The sequence below is a fragment of the Sander lucioperca genome, chromosome 6 (assembly GCF_008315115.2).
Source record: "Sander lucioperca isolate FBNREF2018 chromosome 6, SLUC_FBN_1.2, whole genome shotgun sequence".
In the NCBI taxonomy this organism is placed as follows: Eukaryota; Metazoa; Chordata; class Actinopteri; order Perciformes; family Percidae; genus Sander; species Sander lucioperca.
Genome location: NC_050178.1, coordinates 4,430,512 through 4,456,430, shown reverse-complemented (window position 1 = coordinate 4,456,430; position 25,919 = coordinate 4,430,512). Strand labels below are relative to the sequence as shown.

The 25,919-nt window shown below is 38.8% G+C and overlaps 2 protein-coding genes across 19 annotated transcripts in view; one reads left to right on the top strand and one right to left on the bottom strand.

Annotated features, from left to right (window-relative positions):
• ca16b (carbonic anhydrase XVI b) overlaps positions 1-15,623 on the top strand; it is a 112,568-nt gene extending 96,945 nt beyond the window's left edge. For both annotated transcript variants that reach the window (XM_031287695.2, XM_031287696.2), the window contains 14 exons: positions 1,012-1,108; positions 1,225-1,307; positions 1,661-1,795; positions 1,900-2,034; positions 2,566-2,738; positions 5,192-5,327; positions 6,873-7,019; positions 7,479-7,572; positions 8,120-8,196; positions 8,393-8,521; positions 8,751-8,897; positions 10,274-10,416; positions 11,378-11,513; positions 12,509-15,623. In XM_031287695.2, coding sequence (XP_031143555.1) covers positions 1,012-1,108; positions 1,225-1,307; positions 1,661-1,795; positions 1,900-2,034; positions 2,566-2,738; positions 5,192-5,327; positions 6,873-7,019; positions 7,479-7,572; positions 8,120-8,196; positions 8,393-8,521; positions 8,751-8,897; positions 10,274-10,416; positions 11,378-11,513; positions 12,509-12,655 — 1,779 coding nt within the window. In that variant the 3' untranslated portion in view covers positions 12,656-15,623. The remainder of the gene's footprint in view (positions 1-1,011; positions 1,109-1,224; positions 1,308-1,660; positions 1,796-1,899; positions 2,035-2,565; positions 2,739-5,191; positions 5,328-6,872; positions 7,020-7,478; positions 7,573-8,119; positions 8,197-8,392; positions 8,522-8,750; positions 8,898-10,273; positions 10,417-11,377; positions 11,514-12,508) is intronic.
• A 357-nt stretch (positions 15,624-15,980) lies between these two features.
• Positions 15,981-25,919, bottom strand: part of cadpsb (Ca2+-dependent activator protein for secretion b) — a 66,410-nt gene continuing 56,471 nt past the window's right edge. For all 17 annotated transcript variants that reach the window (XM_036002235.1, XM_036002236.1, XM_036002239.1 and 14 more), the window contains 8 exons: positions 25,003-25,158; positions 24,713-24,860; positions 24,512-24,586; positions 23,767-23,850; positions 23,318-23,350; positions 23,047-23,154; positions 17,350-17,454; positions 15,981-17,262 (listed from right to left, as the gene is read on the bottom strand). In XM_036002235.1, coding sequence (XP_035858128.1) covers positions 17,086-17,262; positions 17,350-17,454; positions 23,047-23,154; positions 23,318-23,350; positions 23,767-23,850; positions 24,512-24,586; positions 24,713-24,860; positions 25,003-25,158 — 886 coding nt within the window. In that variant the 3' untranslated portion in view covers positions 15,981-17,085. The remainder of the gene's footprint in view (positions 17,263-17,349; positions 17,455-23,046; positions 23,155-23,317; positions 23,351-23,766; positions 23,851-24,511; positions 24,587-24,712; positions 24,861-25,002; positions 25,159-25,919) is intronic.

Here is a 25,919-nt window from a genome sequence, read left to right as displayed (position 1 = left end):
TATCAAGATATTCAACAGTGTTCACCAGAAGTAATTTAATTCAGAACAAAACATTTACAGCCAGATGTGTCTGCCTCTATGTCGTTTAAAATGTCTTTAAAAACATCTAGTGAGACCAACTCACGAAGGTTCAGGCAATTTTACAAATCGTTCTACGCGGAGGGCGCGGCATTAAACGCCTTTTTACCCAGTTCAGTGCGGACTTTAGGGACGGAAAACAGGAATAAGCCCTGCGAACGAAGACAATAACTTCCTGTTTTTTTCTCAGGGATATAGAGCTGCGATATAGTATTGCAAAACAGACTCAGTCTCGGAGCCAAGAAAAGTGATGATAGATGGAAGGTTGAGTGGCTTTGATTTTGCATTTGATATCATCATGAGTTTTGTTTATAAGGCAAGTAAGGCAAACAAAAAAAAATCTGGTTTTACCTGCTAAGACAGAGACCTTCAACAGGGGGTCCATGACCCCTAGGGGGGGTCCTTAGAGTTGCTGCAGGGGGGTCTCCAAATAATTGTTTGATGGTTAAGAAAAAAAATGTAAATATGTCTGAAAATATTAAATGAATCCAACATATTAGTAAAGATAAATCTTTTTTTAGCTAAGTTAAGCTAAGGTATCCATAAGCTAGCCATCCACAGATACAGTTAACCTTAAGAGTTCACTGTCCACATGTTAACATTAAAACATGATGTATAAATATATAATCATGCCAACAGTTTTTATTTTAAAAGCTTAGTATTGTATGCACCATCTAAAGGTATATGTAAAGGCTTTAGGCCGCCCTACACTTTATTGTAAGTCCAGTTTAATATGCAACTCAATTTTATACAATAGGGGTCCCTGCTCCGTTTGTTTTTCAGCTGAGGGTTACTTGACCTAAAAAAACATTGAAGAGCCCTGTGCTAAGAAATAAAAATATGTAACACTGTAACTGTTAGAGAGGGTAATTCAATTACATATTCTCTCCTTGTTTAATAAAATCCATCTCTGTCTATTTTTCCTCCCTCCAGGAGGTCCAGCGCTCCACAGCAGACCTGAAAATCACCGCAGAACATTCCAATCATCCCGACAACAAGCACAAAAACAGATACATCAACATTGTGGCCTGTGAGTCAGCTGTAAAATCTGATTATGACGTCTAATGCAGCACAATCCAACAGTGTTTTTATAACATGTTTTCATCCTTTAATTAATCCACATAAATATATCAATGCTCTCCCTAGATGACCACAGCAGGGTGAAATTACGAGCTCTGGCGGGGAAAGATGCCAAACATTCAGATTACATCAATGCCAACTACGTGGATGTGAGTTTTACCAACCGCTTGACAAGTTTTCTTAATGGGGGCCTGGTTTGATTTTCTATTTTGTGTTAGAAAAGTTGTGAAATTGACCTGCATGGTCCTGTCTTGTATCCTGAACAGCGCTACTTGCTGACATCTTTATTAAAATATTGATTTAGATATCAAAATCATAACATCAACAGAGATATTAACAATATTGATTAATGTATAAATATCTACAATTTCAGCTGAAGAAGTGGATTTTATGACCTACCTGTGTTAGTAAACCATATCAGCTATATCAGTGGTTGTGGGTAATTTATACAATATTGACTGCATCTTACCAGTAAATATATTCCACCACTCTCCTGTTTCAGGGCTACAACCGGCCTCGAGCTTATATAGCTGCTCAGGGTCCTCTCAAGTCTACTTTCGAGGACTTTTGGAGGATGGTGTGGGAGCAGAACACAGGAATCATCATAATGATCACCAACCTGGTGGAGAAAGGGAGGGTAGGTTCGCTTTAATTTAATTTGCAGAAGTAAAAATACAAAACAAATCCCTTACTGTTTTTCCGACGTGGTATATCATTTATTGTTTCTGTTGTGTCCTTCAGAGGAAATGTGACCAGTACTGGCCGACAGAGAACAGTGAGCAGTACGGGAATATTGTGGTGACGCTGAAAAGCACCAAAGTACACGCTTGCTACACACTGCGGCGTTTTCTTATAAGAAACACTAAAGTTAAAAAGGTAACTCATGACTCATTCACATATGTATGTATGTATATATATATATATATATATATATATATATATATATATATATATATATACACACACACATGGATAAGTATGTGTTTAGACTTAGTGGTATAACATTTTGTAAATTAAAATCATCCCAGTTTACATCATTATGAAGCAGCATGTTGATCAAGTGTGAGGTCAGCATATTCCATATTATCAGTTTTACTCTTCAATCTAAGTGAGTCACATACTATTAACAGGCTAGTTTTTCAGTTGTCCAGTTAGGCCGCAAAAGTTAGTTACGCAATTTGAAATATTTATTAACATCTAATCTGTGTAGAATAAGTTTGAATGGTGCAGCCCATTTTGATTAAGTGTTGCATTAAATGTCCACTTAGCCTAGTTACAACACAAGTGTTGCTAAATCAGTACTAAAACAACGGAAGCAGCCAGCCCATGATAACATCCTCCATGCACAGTAAAAAAGAGCCTGCACTGTATTCTAACCAGGGTCACACGTCTGCTCTCATGTTCTAGGGTCAGAAGGGGAACCCAAAAGGGAAGCTAAACGAGCGCATCGTGGTCCAGTATCACTACACTCAGTGGCCTGACATGGGAGTACCAGAATACACCCTCCCCGTCCTCACCTTCATCAACCGCTCATCAGCAGCTCGGGCTGCAGACATGGGCCCTGTCCTGGTGCACTGCAGGTATGGTATTTACTGTATTACTGAGCTCCAGGGCTAAATTAATGTTACTCGGTAGGCAATATGAGGGGGGATGCCAACCACCTTGTTAGCCCGAGGTCACTAATACGCAGACCGCCTTTACAGTAGGGCTGCACGATATGAGGAAAATTTGTAATAATAGTAAGAAACAGATATTAAAGTGTTATCAGTTCTGCCTTTCTGTAGCTTTAAATATACTGCTAAAATACTTCCAAATTGCTTGTTGAATTAAAAAAAATGAAAGGAAATTTCCAGCATTCTATTCTTGAGCAAATTGAACATTGAAATGAACACAAAAGGCACCAAAAGACGAATGATAGTTATATCTTTAATGTGCAGTTTTCTGCTGATACTCTTTCAACTAACTCAAAAAGTGTCTTTCTGGATTTGTTGCAGTCTTTTTTGATGTTGTTTATCGCACGACTCTGCAATGGCGGTAAAAAAATGATTTATTGTGCAGCCCTACTTTATTGCGGGGTTAGCAGCCCAGGCAACTCACCGACCAATTGCATTCGTTATAAATCATCTCATATGATGCTACTCAGCCAATCAAATCTGTGCATTGCGACTCGAGTCAGTGAGTAAAATATACACACAGACGAGATGAGAGACAGTTGGAGAAATGAGTGAGTCCAAGAAAAGTAATTTCACATGGCGTGCTCTAAAAAGAGAAAGGGTATAGAAAATGTCCTTAAGCAAAGGTCCCTAACGTCATAACGTCTAACTTGCGTTATGATTCAGTGCCATATATATTGAAGTAGCCTAGTAGTACCCTAATAATAAATACATGTTCTTTTCTCATTTAAAGTAAAATAGGGACTGCATTTACAAATAAAATACATATCGGAGAGAGCTTTTGAAAAAATGTGCATCTTAAAATAAAGTGCTTCATTTTAGAAAAATGAAATAAAAAGTGTAGCTTGAGTTTCCCTTATTCTTCTTTTTTGTTAACTCCATTTCACATCTTAACAGTCTCAACCAATTTTATTTATTATTTATAATCCCTTCAGTTCAATGTGAAAACTGACAATGAAATCCGGACAGGACAAGCTAGAGCTCACTTCTCTCACTGAACAAGAGGAAGGTGAGGGAATGGGATATTAAGAGGGAAAGAAAGAGAAAAGGAGGTGTTAAAGCTGTTCAATTGTTAAGATGTGTTGAGAGTGTTTATTATGAAATTGGTTGAGACTGGTAATATGTGAAACAGAGTTATTAACAAGTAGAAAAAGGGAAACTCAGTCTACACTTTTTATTTCATATTTCTAAAATTAGGCACTTTATTTTAACATACATATTTTTTTAAGTTCTCTGTTATGTATTTTATTTTTAATGCAGCCTTTATTTTTTTTTAAATGAAAAAAGAACGAATGTATTTATTATTGGAGTACTTATTTTATAATACCTCCTTTTTTAATGTGAAAACAAAACTGACAAGAAATATTGTTCAAATATTATTGAATTGTACTTTCTGTATTTGATTTGACTGTCAGTTGGTAACTATATACAGATGTTGATACACCTACTAGGCTACTATAATATCAATGGCACTGATTCATAACGCAAGTTAATTACATTTTCTCTAACTGCACCTCTTTGAATACCCCTACTAGCAGAGAGAATGCATGGGCAGATATGATTGTTTATTTGAATATGTTATTCTAGTCAGCCTGACTCATTGATTCTTTATCTGACTTTATCTGAGGTTTGTGCAAGTTAGAATCTATAGCCCAGACCATGGCTCTGAAATATCAGTAGTCTAAGGCCGCATTCAGACTAGATCAGGCGCTCTGGCAAAAACTTTTCCATCTTACATCTTTCCATTGATTTTGAATGGGGGAAGTGGGTTTAGGCAGTGGGGGCTGAAGGGTGGTGCCGGGGGGAAAAACGCGGCAGCCTGCGGCGAGAAGTTGAGATGGATTCAACTTTTGGAGAAATGCAACCAGACTTGTAAGTCCGTTTTGAGGCGGTGTGAGAGTCCCGTACAGTAAACAGGAAAGATCAATGTCTCTATCGCTGCCACAAGAAAAAAAATGAGGGTAAATAAAAACACAAGCCCTTAAATGCCCAGGAGTTTGTGTAACAGCTGACTGCTTCTTGCAACAAGCTTCAGCACAAAGCACAGTCCCTCCGTCTCTTTTCTTTGGAAATGTCGGTTGGAAATGTCGAGATCATAAAAACAGTAAACAATAATTGTGAAATATAAAGTCTGCTACATTGGGGGGTCTCTATGTCCCGCCTTACTGTCAGTTTCATCTTGGATCTATTATATTCTCTAAACTATAGCTCATATAGCGGGTTACTTAAAATGCCAGTCTTCTCATCAATAGGGTGCTGCCATTGGGCCATCCCCCATATTAAAAATTAACAAATCGCCTACCGATGTCTTTCTATGGGCCTTCCATTATGCTCATTGTGCTTTGTGCTCTGCTCCTCAGTGCAGGGGTTGGGCGCACAGGAACGTACATTGTCATTGACAGCATGCTACAACAGATCAAGGACAAAAGCACAGTCAGCGTCCTGGATTTTCTCAAACATATCCGCACACAACGCAACTACCTAGTTCAGACTGAGGTAAGAAACCCTGATTTCTCCCTTGTGTTGTGAAACTGGATTCCTTCTTTTACATTAAAAAGCTAATGTATGATTAACGATGGATAGGGAGTTATGAAAGCTATTCAGTTTGATACTCTAGGCTCAGGAAAGATCACACTTGCTGCAATTACATTGTAGCACACATTACAAACTATTATCCAAACAGACAAATGTCAATACTGGCTGTCCTCAGGTCAAAGTTATGTATTTAATTATATACCTACTAGAGAATTATTTCTATATCCTCCTACCTTCACTATCAGATCTATACACACAGACAACTTTCTGTAACTGGGATGTCATGTTTTTCTGGCTTTATTTAGGTTGTCTCCTCTATAAAGTTCCAAATAGCCTTCCAAGTTAATTTCACAATTGGTTGTTAATTATTGGAATTCTAATAAATCATATAAAAGTGACTGCTTTGGTTACATGTTACTTTGTAGTGTCAAATGATTAATGCAAAATATAATCAACTAATAAATCAAGATTTATTATTATAAATTAAGCTGTATATAAAGTAATAAAATGTCCTAGTAATGCCCTGTCCTTTATAGCAGCTTCAATATTAATGTGATGAACACGTTAATGCATTCAAATATATATGTTCAATAATAATATACAGTCATGTGAACAAATTAGGACACCCATGCTAAAGTTGACTAAAAAGAGGAATAAAAAAATAATCTTTAGGAAATTGATCTTAATGCCTTAATTAAAAAAATGAGGAAAAATCCAATCTTTAAGGACACCAATTTTCTTTGTGAATGAATAATGTATCGTAAATAAATAAATGTTCTTCCTTAAAATACAGGGGGCATAAATAAGTACACCCCTATGTTAAATTCCCATAGAGGCAGGCAGATTTTTATTAAGGCCAGTTATTTCATGGATCCAGGATACTATGCATCCTGATAAAGTTCCCTTGGCCTTTGGAATTAAAATAGCCCCACATCATCACATACCCTTCACCATACCTAGAGACTGGCATGGTTTTATTTCAGTTAGCCTAATAGCTGGTTTGATTTGCATTGAGAGATGATTTTATGGAAAGTACCCCATGCCAGTCAAAAAGAGTATTTCTACACTGTGCTATTGCAACTATTTACTTCAGTAAAGATCTTGAGTCATTCTCCTGCCCCTGATTTCAGGCCATTATTTCACAACGACGATTTTCATCACAATTTTATTTCCTAATGTCACTTGTCAGCACTGTCTTTGACGGTTTGATCAATCAAAAACAGGCTGACTGGCTGTAATTGGCTGTTGTTTCCATCTGGATAAGTAAACATCCAATCACATAACTGCCTCTGCCCTGTGAAAAACTGCTGGAGTTAAATAAAAGTTACCTAGAATAAAAAAAGCTGGAAATAAAATGCTATTATAGCAAGCTGAATTTTAAAAAAAGTTATTGGACTTTTTCACAGGGTTATGTATTTTTCATTTTGTCTGTTTGTTCATATTATTATCTATTTCATCATCTAATATTAAACATTTTTGGTCTCAATACCCTCCTTCTCCCCTCAGGAGCAGTATGTTTTCATCCACGACGCTCTAATGGAGGCCATCATGAGCAGAGAGACAGAGGTGCCCGCCTGGCAGCTGCACAGTTATGTCAACAGCATCCTCACGCCCAACTCGACAGGCCGCACACTGCTGGAGAAGCAGTTCAGGGTGAGTAAACCTTCTGGGAGTCTGACTGGTCCACTTAGACGAGCTGTCACCATCTGCAGTGGCATCACCAGCTGAAATCAAAGCTGTCAATGGATCAGAAGCTTGTTAGCAACATGCACGGTGGCTTCCCAGTTCCTGATGGGAATAGATTGAAAGTGTCTCTGATGTTGGCTGTAATAAAGTCATGTCTGTCACCCCTGCTGCCTTATGCAAAGCCTGATGAATGTTTCATCAAGCTGCTGCTCTGTCGACATCAGGAGAGGGAATTGAATTGCTCGCACATAATGTCACTTCTTCCTGAGCTTCACATGCTCATTATTATTGTGAAAGACTTGCTGTTAATCTTGGGTGTTAAACAACATTGTATCTTACTTTTCATGTTTGATTTAAATGTGCAGTGACTCTGAGGACTAAAATCAGATTTTTTCATCTTCTGGTCTTTGCTTTCTGTATCACCAGCTGCTGAGTCAGTGCAACGCACGCTTTGTGGAGTGCTTTAGTGCCCACAAAGACTGCAACAAGGAGAAGAACCGCAATTCCTCAGTGGTTCCCTGTGAGTGTCTTATCTGTTTTACCACAGCAGACTTGCAGTGGACCTGAGGTTTTGGAGAACCGAGGTCATGTAGAACATGTAAAGCCACTGGAGTCTGCATTCATGGGTGTCAAGAGGGCTGGTTATAGTGGGTTTACATAGAAAGTTGTAGGGGGTTGCTGTCTTGAAAGAAGTCATACAGCAAGAATCATTTTAAATTTGAAGGATACAATTACATTTGGACACTATTAAAAGCATTTTCTACAAATAAAATCAGTTCTGTGTACTTTTCCTACTTTTTTCATACTTGTAGTATTCTACATTTTTCTATTTTTCAGTTTGCAAATTATTAGAGACAATTTGTATTCCAAAATTAGAATCTATTTCCATAATCCTATAATTAATCTGTATATGCATTCCCTGCACCCTGGCAGGGAAAGGGGATGTAATTGTTGCTATAGCAACAGCAAGGACTGGTAATAAATGTGTGCATTATCAGCCATTGTGATATTATAGAGGCCTGGGTTTGTGATTTAAAGTGTTTTTTCATCTCTCCGCCTCTTTTCAGCGGAGCGAGCAAGGGTCGGACTCACCACTCTGCCTGGAATGAAAGGAACAGATTACATTAATGCATCCTACGTAATGGTATAGTGTGATAGTCTGGCTGCTTTATCCTTGCTCACTGTGTTGTTGTTTTTTTTCAAGAATGTTATTGACAGGTCTGACAGTTATTGATGACAATTTCTTAGAAAGATCAGTAGTCTGTCAGCTTTCACAGTCATACATCAGTATGAGTGATCTGAGCTTTAGAAAGGCTAACAGTTGACATCTGTCACCTCAGGGTTACTTCAGGAGTAATGAGTTCATCGTTACCCAGCATCCTTTACCCCACACCACCACAGACTTCTGGAGGATGATTTGGGACCACAACGCTCAAATTATTGTCATGTTGCCTGACAACCAAGGCCTGGTAAGTTACCCTGAAACACAATTATGTTCTTGTGGTCTTTATGTTTTGTTTTATTTGCCCTTTACAGTAGATCCACAATGTCTAATTTACTGCAAAATCAACCTTGACCCTACATGCAGACGGAAAGTATAATAACAGCTAAACCAATAAAACAAGGAATTAGCGATAGTTTGACGAATAAAAGGTACCTGTAACATACCTTGTTGGAATTTCTGTTGCTTCCCTGCAGGCTGAGGATGAATTTGTTTATTGGCCGAGTCGGGAGGAGGCCATGAACTGCATCGCCTTCACTGTCACACTTATCAGTAAGGACAGGCTGTGCCTCTCCAATGAGGAGCAGATCATCATCCACGACTTCATCTTAGAGGCCACACAGGTACCGGGAGCTCTGCTTTGTCACATTTAGCGTACCAACTGTTTTTACATATCAACTCAATGTCCAAGGAATCAGGTCAGGACATAGTCCGGAGTTTCCCCTTCACACATGTAGCACACAACAGGAGATTGAATGTGTGCCTTCTTACTTACTGGAAATACTCTGTTTGGTTTAGACGAGGGGTGGCGCTGGGTAGAGTGTGCAGCAGACAGGACATCAATTAATCAATCAAGCTTTATTCATATAGCACCTTTTAAACATAACAAGATGGAATTCAAAGTGCTGTACAGCGATTGAAAAACAACAGACAAAACAGAGATAGATAAAATATTGATAAAATATGGATAATTAAGTTAGTAAGGATAAAAAACTGTAAAATGTTTAAAACAATATAAATCATTATAAAATAAATAAAACCGTATACATCGTTGTAAAAATAACTAAAAACATATATATATATATATATATATATATCTCACTAAAGCCATAGAAATTATAAGACACAAAAATAAGTATAAACACTAAAAACATAAAGTTATAGGACATTACGTGAAAGCCAGACTGAAAAGAAAAGGTTTTTAGGGTTTTTTCAATATTTCCAGCTCCTCTCAGATCCTCCGGCAGGCTGTTTCCAACGTCTCGGTGCGTAGTGGCTGAAATCAGCATCGCAAAAAGTTTTTGTTGTGCTTTGCGAAACAGCTAAAAGAGAAGAGCTGGAAAATCTGTGGGGACTTCTGGTTCGTAAACTAAAAACATTTGTGAGATGTAGTCTGGTGCGAGGCCATGTAGTGCCTTATAAACTCTAAAAATAATTTTAAAATCAATTAAAAAAAAACTCTAACGTAACCAGTGTAAATATTCTTAAATAGAAATAATGTGTGCTCTCATTCTGGTCTTAGTCAGCACTCTTGCAACATAATTTTGAAATAGTCTAACTGCTAGTAATATAACCGTGCATTGGTCTCTCTGTGTTTCTCAGAGAGAAATGGCCTTACTCCTAGATTTTTTGCTTCTTGCCTTGGGTTGAGTCCTACCATATTTAGTTTTGATTTCAATTTCTCTCTCTGAGCCTTTGAACCAATAATTAGCACCTCTGTTTTGTCCTGGTTGTTCTTGTTCTGTGACATCTAGGCCTTAATATCTATATATATTATAGTTATAATTATAATATAGTTAAAAAGTGAGTCAATTGGTCCAGTGTAATCAGGAGACACGGCAGCATAGAGCTGAGTGGCATTAGCATACAGTAGCTGTGACATGCAGCGGATTACACTGCGGTGTTTGATTGCTATGACTCGATATGTACAAACCTAAACGAGCATCGCATTATTTCTGTCATGTGTATGCGAGTGACACTCCTCTCCTGTGTGTGACAGGATGACTATGTTCTGGAGGTGAGACATTTTCAGTGCCCTAAATGGCCCAACCCCGATGCTCCTCTCAGCAGCACCTTCGAGCTCATCAGTGTCATCAAGGAGGAGGCCATGACTCGAGATGGGCCCACCATTGTGCACGATGAGTACGTTTTACGTGTTTAAATCTATGTTGTCCTCTGTCAGCGCAAGGGAATGTTCACTTGTACCGAAGATCCAGTCATAGACTAGTCCAGGACTCTTAAAATTAATATCCATTTGATTTTTGTCCCACGTTGTCGGTCTTGCTAACTGTTTTCAACGCTGCACCTGGATCTGTATTTTTGAAGGGTTCAGAAGTGGTAACAGAATCCTGAGATGTTTAATTACAGTACCTTTGAGTTGTCCTTGTTAAACTGAAGTGTTTGCACTCGTAGGATGGAAAACAAGCCACTAAATGTGGAGTGCTCTCCATGGCTTGGGAGTTTGAGAGTTCTACAGTGTATGCCAGCACTGAGAATCTGCAGGCAACTTCCAAGATAAATAAAAATACCACTTTGAAGTCTCTAAGTAACCAGGCAACCATAACAACGTCCACAACTGTTCCAAGCTGATGTCTTTCCCACAGACCTCTGTGCCTTTAGCACCTCAGCTGCTGTTAGTGAAAACATCAGCTAATTGAATAGTCTCCGTCACTGAAGGTCCTGATAATCAATCACACTTCATCCGTCAATTACTTAAAGCTGTATCTAAATTTGTCACAGCCTAAATAACAGGCCATTCTGTCTCCCCAGCTATTTACACAAGATGTTAATGTGATGGAATGCTAATTGCTAAAAATCTGTATGGAAGTAGTTGCTCACCTCACACATTCTATCCTTTCATATACTGTAGTGACAGTTACTTGTTGGGTTGCGAGGATATTATGGCAATAACTTTACAGTCTGCAGTTAGTTAATGAAGAAGGGATCTTAACACAAACTACAGACAAGAAAACAGCCCATGTGTGATGGAGTTGAACTAAGGATTTAGGAGGTGTGATGTAACATTGTTTAAGACCACCTGAACATGAAGACAGTTTAGACAAGCAGTTTTCCCACAGAGCTGATTTTGAACATTTCCACACAGGTATGGAGCCGTGTCAGCAGGCATGCTCTGTGCCCTCACCACACTGTCCCAGCAGCTGGAGAACGAGGGGGTCGTTGACATCTATCAGGTGGCTAAGATGATCAATATCATGAGGCCGGGAGTCTTCACTGATATAGTAAGTTCTTCTTTTTTTTGTCAAATACAAACACAAGGGATTTGGGGTCAGCATTTTAACAACTGGGAACAGTGAAACATAAAATTAAAATACCGGCAGACAGACTCAGTTAGCAACTAGCTGCTGAACATAGTGGAACATTTAGCAGCTAAAGAGACTAATTTGTCCCTCAGGAGTTGGTGGAGACCAAAACAGAGCTGAAAGGCATTGTCAGGTGGACACAAATGAATGCTAATGTTGCTCCAGATCTGCTGGAAGTTCATATAGGCAATTGTTAGTTAGCACGTTGGCCATATCAACTTCATTAGGTTATAATGTGTCAATGTTGTGTTTACAGTTTGTTCTGCTGCATCCACATTCAATGAATGCTGCTTTCTGCACCATTTAAGGCTGCATTGGTCAATTTCTTATCACTAGCAGGCAGAAAAACACAGCATATACACAGCAACCCCCAACACTAGCTTACGTTGTTATGGCTGACAAGCCAACCAATCTTTCATCCAGCAGACACAGAGCAATGGTAGCATTCATCTGGAGTCGCGTTTTTGTCAGCTGTTAAAAGTAAGTCCAATATTCAGCTCAGTTTTTGGTTTCCACCAACTCCTGATTATAATATCAGGATAATCTGGGGCTTTAGCTGTTAAATGCTACACTATGTTCAGCGGTCACTTGGTAACTTTCTTTTTCTTCCATTAAGTGCTGGGCAGGTAGTAGTTTTTCCGACAGTTGTCTAATGGAGGTCTATGAGATTTGTCAAACCATGCAATAATTGTGTGGGGTGTAAAACCAAAACAATGAGCTAAAAGAGGCAAATCCAGAGTGCACAGTTGGGGTCATCACTACAAGCGGCTACAGCTTTCACATCAGTCATTTCATTCAATGTTTGTATCAAAAATATTGATTAATGCAGTTTTTAAAGAAATGTCATGATCTGACACCTTACAGACTGTGATCTGTAATGTTAATTTGTCGTGTGTTTATGTTTATGTGCACAGGAGCAGTACCAGTACCTTTACAAAGCCATGCTCAGCCTGGTCAGTAACAGAGAGTGTGGCCTGAGCCCCATGCCCATGGACACTAATGGGTTGGTGGTGATTGCAGACGAGTCGGACCCTGCAGAGAGCATGGAGTCGCTTGTCTGAGGACGCTGTCACAGGCACTTAATTTGTAAAAACTCGAGAAGTTTTCTGAGGCCTTTTTTTGCCAGACTATTGATTACATGAATAACCTTATTACTTTTTATACTGATAAAGGTTTTTTGATATTTATGTTTTTGTCCTTTATTTCTCGTCTTAAATGTTATCCTGCTGAGCATTTGCACCTGTTTAAGTTGACGTGAGGAAAAAGCAGCTCTGTCCAGTTTGCACTATACTATCAGTGTTACTGCCTAAATCCAGTGAGTGAAGACGTGTCACAGTTAAATCCTGGCATCACGACACAAACCGGGATCTTTGGACTGCATTGAGATAAATGAAGACCAGGATGAGTTAAAGCGATCCACTTCCAAAAAAGTCTCAAAACAACATCACATCACATCACAACATAGCCCAGCACGCATTATGTCACTTTGTCACCAGGATCAAACAAACTGTTTTGAGGCTCCGCTCCACCTGGGTGAAGCTCTTTATCCTGTGTTAAGAGACTATTTACCTGCTTAATATTCATATATTGTCCAAATATCTCACTGCTGTCTTGTATAATGTACTTATGGCTTATTTTGTTAAAGTGTGTTACATCTAATGTGAACATGTATTGCTTTTTACGGGGATTTTTGTGTGTACAGTGGGCCTTGGTGTAGATTCATATTTATGAGATTGTCATGAATAATCTACAAAGCTCCATTTTTTTTTTTCATAATTTTTTTTTCAGCTTCCCTAAACTCAACTGTCAAGGCTCAACGGTTAACACATGTAACGGGCATCTGTAGTGACTACATGTCATGACTATATGTCTACAAAACGTATTCACCCCATGCAAACTTTTTTTATTGTTTTAGAACATTAAATCACAGTGGATGTAATTATGATTTCTCATTGTCACTGATCAATAGAATAAACTACTTTAATGTTAAAGTGAAAACAAAAGTCTACAAATTGATCTAAATTCATTACAATTAGAAAAACCCAAAAATTGATTGCACAACTATTCACCTGGCAAGTGAGTATGTGGATAGCTTTGCACATCTGGGCATGTTTGTTATTGTATGTAATGCGTGTCAGTTTAATGAGGAGTGAACAGCAAAATTTTAAGTTCTGCCGCTAGTTCTGGACTGAATTAAGGTCTTAGACTCTGACCCAGGCCACTCCAGGACATTAACATTGTTATTTTAAAGATATCACTGTGTAGCTGTGGCTTTATATTTCGGGTCATTAGTTTGATAAAAAAAAAAAAAAAAATCTTGTAGTTCTCTCACATAGAGAGCTGGAGTTTGCTCCATGATTTCTTTAAATTTTATTTGTTTTACACTCTACATTCACAAGCCTTGAATGGGCCTGTTGTAAGTATCCTCACCAGGCTTATGATGAGGACAGTGTGTTTCTGCAGATGTGCCGTGTTTGGCTTACACTAGTGAGAGCTCTTTATGGTCTCACTAGTGCCCTTGCCCGTCTTCTCAACCCACTCAGTTGTTGAGGATGATTTTTAGAGCTGTGCCATACTCCAATTTTTATAATCGTATTAGGGTTATCTAGTGCCTTGGAAATGTTCTTATGTCTTTCCCCTGATTATTTTTAGTCTTTGCCAGGAAATTGATTATCTGTTGGATCCAGGTAAATTTAATCTAAAATAACTTGTCACACAATGATTACACACAGTTCATCTTCTTTCAACCAGTCAAAAAGTGGCTGCACCAGTGATGAATTAGAACTTGTAGTGAAGGGATCAATGTGTGCAATCAGCTGTTTTAAATTTTTTTTTATGTTACATCTACTCCGTTTACTTAATCATGTCTTTTTCTTTTGATCAGTGTTAAAAAAAAAAAATCCTAATTACATCTACTGTGATTCAAAGTTTTAAATAAATAAAACTTGAAAAGTTCTAAAGGAGGTGAATACTTTCTGATAGACACTGTAGTTTCTTGTTGGGGTCGGGGGGATGCCTTTTTTTGTAACCAAAGATGTGGTTCCAGTTTGCAACATGTAAGTGGTTTTGTCCTGAGATGTATTTAATCAACTAGAATTTAAAATCAAAATTGTTTAATCTTGCAGTGCAGATTATCGTGTCAGAGGTGTGAACTGAACAAGAGTTAAGCATGTTTCGGTTCCAGCCTCAGGGTACAAGATTTTAAACCGTAAAATATATTTTATGTGGGCTGATATTCTGTCTCAGAACTATTTTGTGACTTTTAATTATAAGCCCTTTCAACCCTGATCATTCCTCTCTCTTGATTGATTTTTGTGCATTCTCATACTCTGATGAATACCTTTTTTTTCTGTGAACACCCACTTCTCTGACAAAGGGGAGTTTGCTAAATTCAGTGAAAACTCTCCAACATTTGGAGAAAAGTCCAATTGCTGATCACTTAGTTCTGCAACAAAACGTTTCTTTGCAGCAACTGTTAAGGTTTTTCTTTTGTATGAATGCCAACTCCCTTTCTGTTTATTTCTATGCTCGTTGAGTGGCTGCACACATTTACTTCAAAAAACAAATGTCTTTGACTTTAATGTAATCTTTGTGATCATAGAAGTTTATATTTTCATACAAAGATTTGGTTTGTATAGTAGCCCTGTTACAGATTGTACTTTTGTGGGAAATTTATTATCTTAATCTCCACAGCAAAATGCCCACAGTCATACCTGCCCCTCTGAAGTCCATGCTGATATTTAAACCAGATATTTCCTGACATTTGTTCAACAGTCCAGGGATCCAGTGTGTTAGCCTCAGTGCATTTCCGCCAGGTTGGTAGTGAAGTCTATTTTGTAACTTAAATAAATAATCAAATGGTTTTGTCCATCATATCACATTTATATGATAGAATCATAGCCATATACTTCTATGATGCTGTCATATACCATATTGTAGTGTAATAGTGGTATTTAATAGCTATATTGTATTGCTATTCATGAAATAAAGTTTGGGTTTGGGTGCACAGCATCCTTGTATTACATGCAACTACCGATGAAAGAGTTTTCCCTGAAAAAACTGATGGCACGAAAAGCATATAAGCAACATGTTCATTTCTTTGATACTGAAGAAAATGTAAAAACATAATGAATCTCAGGCAAGTTCTGGAGTTATAGGGAATGTCATTTTCTATGATTTCTAAGCAGCTTTTATGTATTATGTATTTGTGTTCAATTTTGACTGAATTGATTCCGAGAGGAACCTTAATACCTGAAGTAGCTACAGTAGGCTACTTGAGTAAGTGTACTTAGTTAATTTCCACCACTGCCAAACTGTTCCAGTACAGTTCAGTGTGTCTATAATTGTGTCTCAGGTGGACATGCAGCTAGTAAACATGACAGCAGATGCACATGTACAGTAATTTTTATTTAGAGGCCACAGCTCTTGCATATTACAACTGTTGGCTTTCATAAGGCAAAAGCAAGAACGAATCCACCAGCTAATTCACACAGAAAACAGAAAGCGTTTGGGGAGGGTGGGAACCCACAGGCATGCAGCGATGGCTCAGAATGCAATGTACAGCATTTTATATTTATATATATATTTATATAATATATACAAAACAACAGTGAGACCCAAACAAATGCCAGACATCTCATTCTACACAATTACAGAACAAGGACAGACCAACTTTTTTTTTTTTTTAATAAAAAAAACTATTTTGCTCTTTTCTCTGTAAAAGTGCAACTCAATTAAAATAGAACCTGTTTCAAGGCCTTTTAATGTTAAAATAAAAATAGAATCTCCCAAGTTATCAAAACGGAGCTATGAGAATATTGCATCTCTAGAATAACCACTCGTTGAAGTTCATGATTCCTGTTGAATCGTGTCTAATTAGTAATTGAGATAAGATCACATAGCATTGACACATGATAAAAATGCAGGTCTGGACTTACTGTTGTTAATGTTAATAACAGTGAGTAGACAACAGTGTATCTGCAACAGCCGTAAACAAATACAGAGGTTTATTTTCAGTTTGAAGCAGTTGGCATTCACTTAAAAACAGACAAGACGAAGAAAAAAGGGTCCACACTCATCATCACGACAATGTACCATTAATGAATGTAGAATACGACAAATAAGCGCCATATAGGATTGCATTGGACAGGGACACACCTATTTATCTCACTCAACATTGTCAAACAAATGGTTCTCCATATTGCTTAGTAACACATAGAAATGAATTTAGAAATGAATGAATCAAAGATAGGTGCTATCTTTATCATGACACAGCTAATCTGCCAATCATGGTTATTTTTCAACATTTTTATTTAGATTTCCTCAGTATAAGTACTATTTTTTTATATTTAATAGTTCCTTCATAGGCATTTAGATCTGACAAAGAGGTCCTAGAGTGGCTATCTGAGTTGGTACATGCATCGGTAACCAGGCTAAAGTCAAAAGTGTGAAAGGGGGTCGGGGTGAGGGTTGGAGTGTCAGTGTATGGGCTCTAGTCGTCCTCTTCATCCTCCTCGTCGCTGTCCTTCATGGAGATGCCCTGCATGCCTCCTTCCCTCACTGAAGCAGTGGCCTCCTCCACGGTCAGCCTGTTGCGCACCGTATCGTACATCTTACTGTTCAGGGTGGAATCGAGGACACCCTGCAGGCGAAAGTCCCGGTACTTTTTCTACAGGAGGACAGAGATACATCAGCACAGTGTGGGTGCAAACAATTCTGGGTGTTTGATCCCCCTGACAGGTGTTTCCTGTCTTACCTTTGTAATCCTGATGAGGATCTTTAGCTGGTAGACGTGGAGCTGCTGATCCATGCGTTCAGTGAGCCAGGTCCCCAGCAGGTTCATGGTGGCAGTGTACCATTGCTGAAACACATAAACACAACACTCTCCAGCAAAACACACACTCACACACATACTCAAGACATCATGACATAAAACTAACCTTTACGACACACATAAAGAACTACAACTCAACATGTACAAGTGTATGACAATAACATTAACTTTCAAGCACCCCTGTGTGTGTATTCAAGCATCACTTCAATAAAACCGGATCGCAGCTTTATTACATGTGTACAGTATATACACCAGTTAGGGAGGATTAATGTTGAGTCCGACTTCATAAGACAGACATCCCTGCATTTCATGAGTCAGCAATCAATGCAAGTTAACAGGCTGCATAAATGTGAGAATGAAGTCATATTCAAAATAAACAAATCTTATTAGCTAAAAAGAATGACAAGCTGTTTCTTTTTATCATGCTTTTCAAATTTAGGAAAAAAAAAGTTCTCTACTATGTTTGCCTTCTATCTTTATCTAGTGCTGTTAAAGCCCCTGAAAACTTGGTTTCAAAATAAATTCCTCTATAACTTGGAAAAAAAACACATCCTTAGGTATTTGTATGAAGAATGTAACATTCAAAAATTAAGCTAAGTTGCTTTCTGTATGACTGTTCTCACAAATCTCTTTTGTTCTAAGTTTGGCAGAAAATTGTGAGTTAGAGGACTTAGTTATAGTTAGGTCAGTTATTTTGGAAAATACATTCATTCCCTTTCTTATTGAGGGTTAAATGAAGAGACCAACACCCCTCTCATGTCTTTTGCTTAGCTTAGCATACAGACTGGAAAAAGCTAGCCTGGCTCTGTCCTCTATCTGCCTACTGGCACCTCTAAAGCTCATTAATTAACATATAGCTTTTTATACAGAGTTATATTTTATTAATTCATACAAACTTAAAGGAAGAAACTCCAGGTAGTAACTGCCTAGCCTTGAAATCCTGTAGCATATAAATAGCACAAAATGTTGAATTATTATTTTTACGTTCTCGAACAAATTAAAGAAACAAGATATAGCATGTTAATTAGTGAGCTTTAAAGGGGTGATTGAGTGATTATATAGGGTATTTACACTGTTCCTTAAGGTCTCCTAATAGGGTATGTAACATTGGTTGGGCAGAAAATTGCCCGAATGCTATTTTATTAGGCCCTTAACTACCCTGTGAATATGGCTCTATTTGGAACAAGAGCTTTTCTTTCAAATATGGTATGCTCATGAATATTTAGATGAGCTGCGGACTGATTGGTTTGAGCGAATCCCATAGAAACAGATTGGAGACGAGACAGCAGGTCTCATATTTCAGACACTGCAGATATACATTGTTTGTCGGGCTATTTCGTTATTAAATTCACTTCTGAGACTTTTTTAAGCGAGAAATCATCTATATAAAGCTCAAATATGGGCCATTTTACGAAAATTGGCTTTAGGAGCTCCACACAGTCTGACGAGAAAGTGCCAACCTCCATACCCAGTGAAAGTCACCGGTTCTCGGTTACTGGACGACCGGGGCTATGTGTCCCATTTAATCCTATGGGGGAAGATCGTTGCTACACTTTCAGCATAACTTTCGTATATTTACAGTTTGAATTTCGTCACGCCACTTACATAACATGTATCCCAAGGTCTTATAAAGCTTACTATGGTGTCCGATTTCAATTTAATGCATTTTTGTGAACATTAGGGATTACGTTATCTGCTACTGTCCCTCCAATCCTATGTTTACAGATCGTGGCTAGTTAGCTTCACTTTCGGCATAATTAAAGTATATTTACAGTTTGAATTTCGTCACGCCACTTACATAACATCCACCCCAAGGTCTTATAAAGCTAACTATGGTGTCCGATTTCAATTTAATGCATTTTTGTGAACATTAGGGATTTTGTTAGCTGCTACTGTCCCTTCAATCCTATGAATCGCGGCTAGCTGCAGGCCCTGGAGCTCCATCAGGGCCTCGGCATTTTGTAGTCCAGTAATCCAGAACCGGGGACTTTGCGCGTGTATGGAGCGCCGCGGGCTTCCCTTCGTGACGGAGATCCAGCTAGCTCACAGCGAGCCGGGGTCTATGAAGTAGGACATGCCGGGCGGCGAGGCAGCACCGGCCGCTGTCAGGTAGCCTGCTGAGCTCCTGCTGAACTGCGACACAGTCGGACAAAATTTGCAATTAGCCATCAATTTTCGTAAAACGGCCCATTTTTGACCTCTACATAGTTGATTTCTCGCATAAAAGTCTCAGAAGTGAATTTAGTAATGCAAGAGCAGGAGAACAATGTAAAAAGTGTCTGAGATTTGCGCGACCTAGATTTAGAAGACTAACTGACCTCAGATCAGTTAGTGGCCTATGTTAATATTTGGGCGTGACAAAGATAGAGACTATGGTGTCAATGGGATTTTGAGATTCTATGTATGTCCTAGTTACCCACTAAACTGTCATTATTCAACTATGACAATGTAAAATCGGTTTTGCATTCAATCACCCCTTTAAAAGGTGCTGGTAGTCAGGATAGCTATTTCCAGTCTTTGTGCTAAGCTTAGCATCTCCGTCTCCTGGTTGAAGCTTCATATTGAGCAGAAAAACATAAGAGTGGTATCTATCTTCTCATCTAACAACAAAGTGAATAAGCCTATTTCCCAAAATGTCAAACCGTTTCTTTAATGTAGGTCTGCATCACTCATAGTAAGAAGCTGATTGATAAAAAAAGGTTTTCAGGGCCTTTACATTCATTGAACACAGACATATCTATACTCTCAGCCTTACCTATTCACTGAGATATTTAGGAATTAAATATGGAAATTGGTCCAATTACAATTTGACCGTAATGACAAATTTAATCTAATTAAATGATATCTACTAAATTAAAGATTTTCTTGAATTTGGGCCTCACTGTTTGTTTCAGTAGATGTTGCCAACACACACACACACACACACACACACACACACACACACACACACACACACACGCACACAAACACAGGCACACGGCGAGTGTGACATCCACACAAACTGCATTTCTAGCACTCTGAAGAACTAAAAAGAGTAATTAGAAGAAATACTCAGAGCACTGATACTACTGCTACTTAAAGAAAGTAATAAAACCGAGGGAAGTCATAAAGCATTGACAGATTTATCTGTCTCAAACTGTAATTACCCTTTGAAATAGTAAAATGTTCTCTGAGTCAATATTTTGTAAAAGCTGCATGGCCCTTCAATTATTAAAGGCAATTACTTAGCCTTTATTTATCATGTATTCAAGTAGAAACTCCAAGCTCCTAAACTGAAGATAGAAAACTACAAGTGACACGAGTTCATTAGCAAAATAAAAATAAAATGAGAGTGAGTAAATGGTTAGCAGGCAGGGAGCAGCGGTGCTATTTTCTTGTACCTTTTTCTCTACATTGCTTTGGGTGGCAGTTTCCCGTACTCTTTAAAGTTTAAAGTTACAAGAGAACAGCACCCTATATATTATAGAAACAGTTGTCACGCCTCCAATTTCAAGAAAAATAAGTCAACTTTAAACATGTGAGTAGGCAGGAACGCAGAAAAAGGGTTTCTTCGGCCAGACAGAAGTGGGAGGATCTAATTTGTTTGGTTGGTGAGGTTTAGTTTTGAGTCGAGGTTTATTGGAAGATTAAGATTAGGTAAATGGTTGAAAGGTTTTAACTCGAGGCCGGATATGCAGATGCCTGTCCACTTCACAGTCGAGTTGAGCGTGCAGTGCATGCAGACCTCGCAGGTGGGTGGGTGGCAGAGTACGTGCTAAGGACGACTGCTGTATGTGCAAATGAGGCAGAGCTCTGAAGAGGAGGGTCATGCTAGAAGATGTACACAGGAAGATTATTTGACTCTAAAATCATGCCAACCAACATAATGTGATAAAACAACGCAACGCAACACTAGAGATAAGTGCCACTTTTTGAATAGAGGAGGCAGCAGGAATGGTGTTAATCAGAAAAGAGGAGATAAAAAGGATTGAAATTAATTAGTGAAAGAAAGAGAGATAAAGTAGAGCCTTTGCAACATCTAGGAACTGTTTTTCACATGCATGCAAATGGATGGATTGAAATGCATTTAAATGAAAGCGAAAAACATAGACATCCTTGAACTGAAGTATAGTTTAAAATGCTAAAAACGAAAACATTCACAGCTTGAGAAATCTTCAGGAGAATTTAACGTGACAGTGCTGAGTAGGATTTCACTGCACTTTGGGGCCACACAGAGGACACGAGGGGAAAAACTCCACACTAGTAAAACTGACAACACAGACGGAGACAGGGGAGCTAGTGTGGAAAACGCAGACCCACTTCACAACACCATCACTCCTCACTCCGAAACAAAAAACAAAAATCATATTTATCGGACACAACCGGCTTCTACAGCCAGACACAAAAATATAAAACCAAAGGGAGATTTCTGTGTATCTCCCTGACATAAAAACTTCACGTCACTGCCTCACAAAACTGAGAATCTGTCAAACATACAAAACTGTCACAAACCTGTAGAGACACAGGTCTTAACAAATAGTTTCTGAATGACATGAAGCACACACATCACAGCATTATGTGTCGTTCGAATCACACATGGAGGACACATTACTGTCAATGTATCCCATTAGGATTATGTTTTTGTAAGACAGTGCTCTCTTCACCCTCTAACACACTGGTTCCCAACCTTTTATAGCAATGTCATGCTTGCTCATAACCCCCCATAACACAGGATGTATATTTCTATAAACTGTAAATTATTCAACTAGAGTGATGTTTTGTTCTCAAACTGCTTCATTTTAGAGTCCTGCAGGCTGTTGCACCAGGAAATTCAGCAGCAAATTCTCCCAGGAGAGAAGCTGGAACTGGACATTTTCACACAATGATTAATTGTTTCTAATATAATTGTTTATTAATGTAACAGAAATGTTTTTCTTCTTCTTTTCATATCCTGTAAATCATTTCATGACCCTTCATATTTATCTTGTGACCCCTTAGTGGAGTCTTGACCCACAGGTTGGGAACCACTGCTCTAACAGACTATGGGTATATGACATGTCAGCCTCAGAGTTTGACATCATTATGTCACCCTGGCCCTTCCAGCAGTGCATCCTTCACCAAGCATTTTCAGATCATAGAGAAACATGCATGGGTGGTCCACTTTGGACTGAGGCCAAGAGGGCTGAGTGTCATTTATTAAGGAGGCTGACATGCTTTATGTGGAAAGTATCTCAAAGCACAGTGGTGAGCTAAAAAAATATATACAAGTTGGTGTGCTTGTATGTGATCACTATGGATATTTCTGTTCTTTCCCGAGAGCACTGCTTCCGATAATCCTTTTTGAGGATGCTTTTATGGACTCTTTGTAAATAAAAGTTTCCTTTTTTTAATACACAAAGGCCCAAAAGCACTGTGGCAACGCACACCAGAATGCAGAGGGCAGCAGCTAAGGTTCAGAGAGAGGAGAGACAGAAAGAAAGAAAGAAGTCAAGAGGGATAGAGGATCAGAAAAGCCTCTTCTGCTAGGCTGAAATACATTTCCTGCTCTCAAAATGGGACTTATCCCTCTCTGCCCTGTTGTTTTGCCACATTTTGGAAGGCCCCTCCCTTCTTGTGAGGAGGAGACGGCATCTTACTTACATCAAATAACCTTTCTATATACACCTCCTCATTGACCTTATCACGAAGGATATCCTGAGAGTGGCGCACAAAGGTCACATAGCCATCGGCCACGTCCATTCCAGGTTTCTGTAAAACAAAAACAGAACAGGGTTGGGCTTTTGAGAGGAATAAGCAAACACGGCAGGAAAGAAACACTCTTGATGATTAAAACAAAGTAACTTGTTCAACTGTATCAGGTATACACACACGCTCATGAGCACACAGGGAGGTAGGGTGTTATTGCACTTACAGGTACATCCACATATTTAGAGGCAGCTTTCACCTGAAATCAGAACAAAATTGTCAAACAGGCTGATAGTTTATATAAGAACATTTTAATTACTATTAATATCATTAGGGCTGGCTATCTTTTTACATGTTTCAATACTAGTGCAGATATGATATCTGAGTTTTGATTCCAAAAGCAATACTTTTACAATAAATAAATATGTTTTTCTACAAATCCCTTTTTGAAAATAAAATTTGAAATATTTGAAAAATAAAGAAGGGATCAAACAAAAAAGTACAGAACAGTACAATACGGAGGAAGCACTTAATGCCAGCTAAAATACTCGACGGACACATTTCGGTCAATATCCAAAAAGTATTATGGTTTGATAACTAGCCCTAAATGTTACTGAAACAGCCCATTAAGGTCAATAAGGCAGTGAGGGACTGAATAAAGAAGCTTCATCTCACCGTGAATGAGAGGAATGAAGAGAAGAGAGTGCCTTCATCATATCTGGAAATCTTAGCCAACACGCTCTCCAGAATGGCAACAAACTGAGAAACGACAGAAGGAACCGGATTCATCAACAATTTAATAAGAGTAAGAGTCTACAGCCATGCTAGCAGCACTGCTAACGTGAGTATGCTAACATGCTCACAATCGCAGTGCTATACAGCTGATGTTGAGCAGGTATAATGTTTCTTCCATATTCACATCTTTAAATTAGCAATAAATAAAAAGTACAGCTGAGGCTGATGGGAATGTCAGTAGTTTTGCAGATATTTAGTCATTAATTGTATTGGAGAAATTGAAATTTTGACCTAATGGCACTAGATGAAAAGGTGGAGATCACCAAAGTCATTACAATTCATCCTGAGAGGGACGTAAATGTGTGTAGCACGTTTCATGGCAACCTTTTCATGAAAAGTAAGAGGATTCATCATCTGCCATGAATGTCTGTACAGTTTAGTGCCAAGTCCAGTAGATGTGGAGATATTTCACAGAATAAGCAAAAAATTATCATTGGGATTCATACTCTCTCATGACAAAATTCATGGCACTCCATCGAATATTTGTTGAGATACTTCAGTCAGAACCAAAGTGCTGGACCGACCCGCAGACAGACTGAGATCACCATCTCTATAAAATCCTAACTTGTAATAACTAATAATAAATAAATAAATAATACATGTCACAGTTGATATATAGTCGCACCTTTGCAACCAGAAGTTGGATCATGTCTTTCACACTTTCCTCAATCAGCTCGTCTATTTGGGTGTGGTACTGTTTCTGCAAAAAAGTTTTAACAAAACATCAATTCAACAGATCCTTTTCTTTTTGCAAATAAAAAACTAAATATACTAACTAACTTGTCATTTATCAACATTAAGTCACTGTCCCAGGTAAAGTTTTTACCTCTTGGCCCATCTCCATTGCGCACAATTTAGCTGATTGGTCCTTGGCATCCACCATCACGTTGAACATGGTGCATAATGGTGGAGAAATGCGGAAATCTGTGGACTTGCTGCTCTTTGTCAGCTTGGACTCAAATGCCATCCTTGTGCTGCAATGCAAGTTAAATATTTACTGTATATGCAATATAATATAAAATATTCAGTAAAGAGTTCATTCTCAACATTTGGTGCCTCTAAGCATTTATGTTTCTGTCAGTCTGTCTTCTTCTCATGCATAAACATACAACGCACCGCTTGACGCAGTTCTCGATCATGTTGCTCGACATGAGCTGGATGCGACTCTCAAGGTGTTTGGCAAACTCCTCCTCAGGCCAGTGCAGGTCCCTGATGAAAGTCTGGAGGGCGTCTAGTTTCCAAAAGAGGTCCTCCGACGTCCCGGAGCCATTACTGCCATCGACCCAAAAACACACACACACACACACACACACACACACACACACACACAGGTCAGAAAACAAAGGTCACCCTGCTGGAGAGAGGGGGTCAGAGGGGTATTGTGGCAGGTGCAGAGGAGGATGCTGTTCCCCCACACCTAAACACAGCCAAATTATACTCCGACCATATACTGACTGGTTCGTCCAAATATCTGTCTTAATTCAAGTGTTTCTGAACAGTCAGTGTATGGGTGAAAAGGAGTGAGCAGGATTTACTGTAACAATTCAATAACCATGCTGTAGAGTATGATTATTGATAGGGATGTGAAGTGGTCACATGCAGGTAAAGTCACTGCAGATATAGCAGCTTATCACACTGTGTCAAGACAAAGGAGTAGGGAATGGAGGAGTGAGGGAGGGCATGTAAAAATGGCATTCAGGGGCCGGGTCTGTTTCCACACCAAGAAATCTCCAAATTCATCACAGGCCCTCTCTCAACATCCATGTCCCCAGGCTGGTGGGGTCCCTGGAAGAATTACTAAACAAACCATGCAGACCTTTTAGGGTATCCTGAGTAGAGCTCATTGGGAAAGTACTGCAGGAAAATGTGGAGTCGGGAGGGGAGGTGATAAAACGGAGAGGAAGATGTCTGAACACCAGCCGCCCAGCCTCTTCGTGCTATCATCTCCAATCCAAACCATTATCTTCTTTCCCAATCAGACTACTAGCAGGTGGTCAAGGTCAGAGATGAATCTAAGGCCATGTACGATCTAC